Below are 5,439 nucleotides of genomic sequence, written 5' to 3'. Positions count from 1 at the left end.
GTTGAAGAAACCACATTTTTATAAAAGGTTTAAATGCACTTAAGTAATTAAAACAGTAGGTAAAACAATTAAATAAATGGCTTTTGGATTTTATAAAATACTAAACTATTTTGTTCGGGGGTTAAACTTTTTGTGGCAGTGTGTTTAGTGGTAATACTAATTCAGGGATCATTTTTGTATTTTACAAAACTAAGATAAAATATAAATCAGTAAAAGAAAGATAAATAAAAAGTAAAGACAGAAATAAAATAAAAAGAGAAAGAAAAGGAACCCCTGGCCAACTGGGCCAAACGGCCCAGCCGGCCAGCCCAACCAGCCCAACCGAGCAGGCCCACTCCCCCGTTCCCCCTTGTCATCTTCTTCCCACGCACCCTGTTCCTCCGACCGCGCCATGAACAGGGGCGCGTCCCCGTCGAACCACCTCGCCGTCCCCGTCGGTGGGATAAGGCAGCCAGCGCTGCGGCTCCTCGGTTCCCTCTCCCACTCGCCCCCCGTTCTCCCAGATCTCCGCCCCACTCCCGCCCCGGATCCGTTCCCCTCTCACCCGAGCGCCATCGCCGGTGTCCACTCGCGCCCTCGTGGCCACCGAGCTCCCCGACGCCCAAGCTGATGTCAAGGAGGACCGCCATCATCTCCTCCATCGCCTGAGCCACTAGATTGGAGCCGGCGAGCCGCCTCGACGCTATCTTCCTCGATCCCCTTCGTCGGACGCTGTCGCTTCTTCCCGTCAATCCCCTCGACTCCGGCCTCCTCGTGTCACTTCGAGCACGGCAACACCCCGATGTGAGCAACCGTGCCGTTTTCCCCTTAGCTTGAGCTCGATTTTGAGCTCCAACGTCGTTTTAGTTTTTGGTTGCTCCAGCCGCTGTTGTTGTCCGTTGTTGTTCGCCATCCGCTGTCATTCGCGTCCGCGCACCGCCCGCCTCTGCCTGCTGGTCGCCGCGGCCGCGGCCCACCCTCCCCGCGCACCGCTTCCTAGCCGCACCCAGGCGCGCGACCGATGTCTGCCCTGCGCCAACGCCGCTCACGGCCACGCCCAAGCCGGGAGAATTGATTTTAACCCCCCCCCCCAGCTCGCGCGCCTTTGATCTTAAGCCCCCCTGTTCGTTTGCCTTTCTCTCAAGCCCCCGACGCGGCGTAATTTTGGCTCGCTTGCCCCTCTAGCGCTGTTATCTCTGGATTTAGCGCATAAGGAAAGAATCTGGACTTAACAAATTTGGAATTGCCAAAACTGCCCTCGTCCAATTTTCCCCAAACTCACGAGACCGAGGCCCAAGGCCTGGCCTGTTTTTCATTCTATCTCCCCTCCCCTCCCCGACTTGACCTAGCCGCCAGCCGCCCCGCCGCCAGTCGCCAGAGCCGCTGCGCCCGCCGTCCGCTGCCCTGCTCCGCCGCGTTTCCCCCCATCCGCCGCCTTCCTTCGCTGGCCCAAGGTAAGGCAACCTCTTCCCCCTTGTATTTTTCACAGATTTTGTGCTTTTCTTCTGGTATAGTTTCTAAATCGTGGAAACCTAGGTCTTGTGTGTGATTGGCATGGGATTTGAGTGGGAGGGGCTGGATTGACTAAGGGGTGTGATGGATCTGAAAAGATAACATCATATTCCCCTGTTCTAATTGATGTATGCATGAGTTTTGGTGTGTGATTTTTCTGATTTTTTCTGTCTATATTGAATAGGATCGATGCAATGTCTGTGCATGATTCTAACCAATCCAGTGTGATAAACCTAACCACGGGGGCGATCTCATGCAATGAAGTAGAAAATGGTAGTGCTATTATTGATTGGTCAAGTCTTGTGATTGAACCAGAAAATGATGGAGATGAAAAACCGCCGGACGAGAAAGCCATGTTTGCTCTGTTTGGTTTAAAAACAGAACCGGATGAGAGAGGAACTGAGCTTCGTTCTATTGCCGTTCCTACTCCTGATGTGGAGTCTGACTTACATGATATCAAAGATGCAGATATTGTTGTTGATGATAATGCTCCAGAGGAGCCACTTATTGCCTGGGATGAACGAAACCCAGCCATGGATATAGGGACACCTTATCCTAACATGGTTGAATTTAGAAAGGCTTTAAAACAGTGGGCTGTCAATGGAGAGTTTGAATATGGCACAAAGAAAAATGAGCCAGGGAGGTTTCGTGCTTTTTGCAAAGGTCAATCCATAATAGGTGACCCTTGCAAATGGGCTTTAACTGCTAGTTGGCGAAGGGATGAAAATTGCGTGATGGTAATTGCCTTTGTGCTTTATATTTTTATTGCTTCATTTTTTGTCATAGTAATAACATTCAGATCTGTACAATTTTTTGTTGTAGGTTGTGAGGCACCAAATGGAGAAAGAATGATGCCACTTGTAGCAGTCCTGGAGCTGTCACAAGAAGCCAAGCTGCAGCTCAAGCTAGTCCTGGACCTGTCACAAGGAGCCAAGCTGCTACCCCACCACCAAAACCTCCAGCAAAAGGAAAGAAGAAGAAAATGACACCTAAGAGGAAGAAATTAAGCGACCTGTGAGCTTGTTTGTGGTTGTGATGAACTCGGCTGTGGGTGGAGACTCACTTTTATTGTTGTGTATGTGAGGTGCAAACTCACTTTTATTTGCTTTGTATGTGAGGTAGAGACTCACATTTATTTTGCTGTGAGGTAAAGACTCACTTATTTTGCTATCATGAAGTCCTATATGTGAGGTAAAGACTCACTTATTTTGCTGTCATGAAGTCATGTAGAACATGGCTGAATTATTCTCTATGCTATCATTGAATCATTGTGACCCTATATTATTTCCAGCCTGTTTGTGTGGAAGGCTATTGATTACAGCAAAATCATATCAATTTTTTTTGTGAAACATAGCACACAGCTTTAGAAAATCATGTCATTTCTTATTTGGCCAAAATATTTTGTGGTTTGAAAATTCGGACAAGGTACAGAGATGTGCCTTTCAAACAGAGGGGTACTTTTGTCTATTTCTATTTCAATATGTTAGTTATACACTAACAAAGTTGTTAACAATGCCAAAGGGGGGTACCAGCAACAAGTAGACAGAACTGGGGGGTTCAGAGGAAGGCAAACGAACAAAGGGGCTTAAGATCAAAGGCGCGCGAGCTGGGGGGTTAAAATCAATTCTCCCGCCCGAGCCGCCGCTGCTCCATGCGTCTGCTTGCTGCTGCTCCTCTTACCTGCTGCCGCTCCAGCTTGCCGCCGCCGGCTGCGTGCTGCTCCTGCTACTTGCCGCATACTGCTGCGCCGCTACTCCTGCTACTCGCTTCTCGCGAGCCGTTGCTGCTCCTCACTACTATTGCTACTAGCTGCTGCTCAATTGCCGTTGACTGCTGCTGCTACTGAACATGGCGATGGCCATGACTGAATGTGTTGTATGCGTGTGTGCTTGTGGCCGGATGGGCCACTGTCCAATACGGTCGGCCCTTGTTTAATTAGACTAAATTAGTTAGTGCTAATTTAGTTTAATGCAATAGAAAATAACATGTGATCCACCCCTGCTGATTATCTCAAATTAATTTGACTTAATATAAAATAGAGTCCATGACAACTGGGCCCCCACTGGCACTGTTCACAAGTTGACCAGTCAAGTATTGACTCGGTCAACTTAGACCCTGGCCCCACCTGTAAGCCTCTGGGTCTAGCTGTCCATGGTTACAAATGTATTTGTTGCATTTTATTCTCGAAATTAATAAAAAATAAAAAGTCTAAAACTTAAGAAATTAATATAAAATAATCCATAATTCGGATGAAAATACTTTGTACATGAAAGTTGCTCAGAACGACGAGACGAATCCGGATAAGCAGCTCGTTCGTCCGCCACACATCCCTAGCATAGCGAACACGCAACTTTCCCCCTCCGGTTCACCTGTCCGAAAACGCGAAACACTGGGGATACTTTCCCGGATGTTTCCCCCTTCGCCGGTATTACCTATCGCTGCGTTAGATCACCCCCGACACCGCATATTGCCTTGTTATATTTTGTGATGCTTTGTTTGCTTCGTATTTACTGTTTCTTCCCCCTCTTCTTCTCCGGTAGACCCCGAGACCGGCACTGATGCCACTTTGTACGACTACGTCACCGGCGACCCTCCTTCTCGGCTGAGCTTCCAGGCAAGCCCCCCCCCCCTTGATCACCAAATATTGTCTATTCTTCTCTATACTGCTTGCATTAGAGTAGTGTAGCATGTTACTGCTTTCCGTTAATCCTATTCTGCTCATAGCCTGTCTTTGCCACTACTGTTGTTACCTTTACCTGCTATCCTAATGCTTAGTATAGGATGCTAGTGTTCCATCAGTGGCCCTACACTCTCGTCCGTCTGCCATGCTATACTACTGGGCTATGATCACTTCAGGAGGTGATCACGGGAATATGCTATATACTTTATACTGTTACATTACTTATGATACTGTTCGGAGATGGGGGCTGAAGGGGCAGGTGGCTCCATCCCGGTAGAGGTGGGCCTGGGTTCCCGACGGTCCCCGACTGTTACTTTGTGGCGGACCGACAGGGCGGGTTGAGACCACCTAGGAGAGAGGTGGGCCTGGCCCTGGTCGGCGTTCGCGGTTACTTCATAATAACATGCTTAACGAGATCTTGGTATTTGATCTGAGTCTGGCCACTGGCCTATATGCACTAACCAACTACGCGGGAACAGTTATGGGCACTTGGTGTCGTGGTATCAGCCGAAGCCTTCGTGACGTTAGCGACTGAGCGGCGCGCGCCGGATTGGACTGGAACGCCTGCTAGGCTAGGTCTGCTTCCGGCCGCCCACGCAACATGCAGGTGTGCAATGGGCGATGGGCCCAGACCCTTGCGCCATAGGATTTAGACTGGCGTGCTGACCTCTCTGTTGTGCCTAGGTGGGGCTGTGACGTGTTGATCTTCCGAGGCCGGGCATGACCCAGGAAAGTGTGTCCGGCCAAATGGGATCGAGCGTGTTGGGTTATGTGGTGCACCCCTACAGGGAAGTTTATCTATTCGGATAGCCGTGTCCCTCGGTAAAAGGACGACCCGGAGTTGTACCTTGACCTTATGACAACTAGAACCGAACACTTAATAAAACACACCCTTCCAAGTGCCAGATATAACCCGGTGATCGCTCTCCCACAGGGCGACGAGGGGAGGATCGCTAGGTAGGATTATGCTATGCGATGCTACTTGGTGAACTTACCATCTACTCTCTTCTACATGCTGCAAGATGGAGGTGGCCTGAAGCGTAGTCTTCGACGGGACTAGCTATCCCCATCTTATTTTGGCATTCTGCAGTTTAGTCCATCGATATTTCCCCTTTACACAGATACCCATGCATATGTAGTGTAGATCCTTGCTTGCGAGTACTTTGGATGAGTACTCACGGTTGCTTTTCTCCCTCTTTTCCCCCTTTCCATTCTACCTGGTTGTCGCAACCAGATGCTAGAGCCCAGGATCCAGACGCCACCGTCGA

The 5,439-nt window shown here is 49.3% G+C and overlaps 1 protein-coding gene across 1 annotated transcript; it reads left to right on the top strand.

The window, feature by feature from the left end:
- The first annotated feature begins 391 nt into the window (after positions 1-391).
- On the top strand, positions 392-2,776 carry LOC123170987 (uncharacterized). Its single transcript, XM_044588673.1, has 3 exons — positions 392-531; positions 1,676-2,228; positions 2,314-2,776. Exons 1-3 carry the CDS (start codon positions 392-394, stop codon positions 2,341-2,343), a joined length of 723 nt encoding a protein of 240 aa, XP_044444608.1. The 3' UTR covers positions 2,344-2,776.
- Positions 2,777-5,439: the final 2,663 nt, after the last annotated feature.

The sequence above is a fragment of the Triticum aestivum genome, chromosome 7D (genome assembly GCF_018294505.1).
Source record: "Triticum aestivum cultivar Chinese Spring chromosome 7D, IWGSC CS RefSeq v2.1, whole genome shotgun sequence".
Lineage (NCBI taxonomy): Eukaryota > Viridiplantae > Streptophyta > Magnoliopsida > Poales > Poaceae > Triticum > Triticum aestivum.
The sequence above is the reverse complement of the archived record's forward strand: the minus strand, read 5'-3'. Positions and strand labels throughout refer to the sequence as shown.

Bases quoted from the DNA above. Each gene is read 5' to 3' on its own strand.
- LOC123170987 (XM_044588673.1), top strand. From the start codon at position 392: ATGAACAGGGGCGCGTCCCCGTCGAACCACCTCGCCGTCCCCGTCGGT. The intron at 532-1,675 runs GTTCCCCTCTCA...TATATTGAATAG, and splicing joins CCCACTCCCGCCCCGGATCC to GATCGATGCAATGTCTGTGC. The intron at 2,229-2,313 runs GTAATTGCCTTT...TTTTTGTTGTAG, and splicing joins GGGATGAAAATTGCGTGATG to GTTGTGAGGCACCAAATGGA.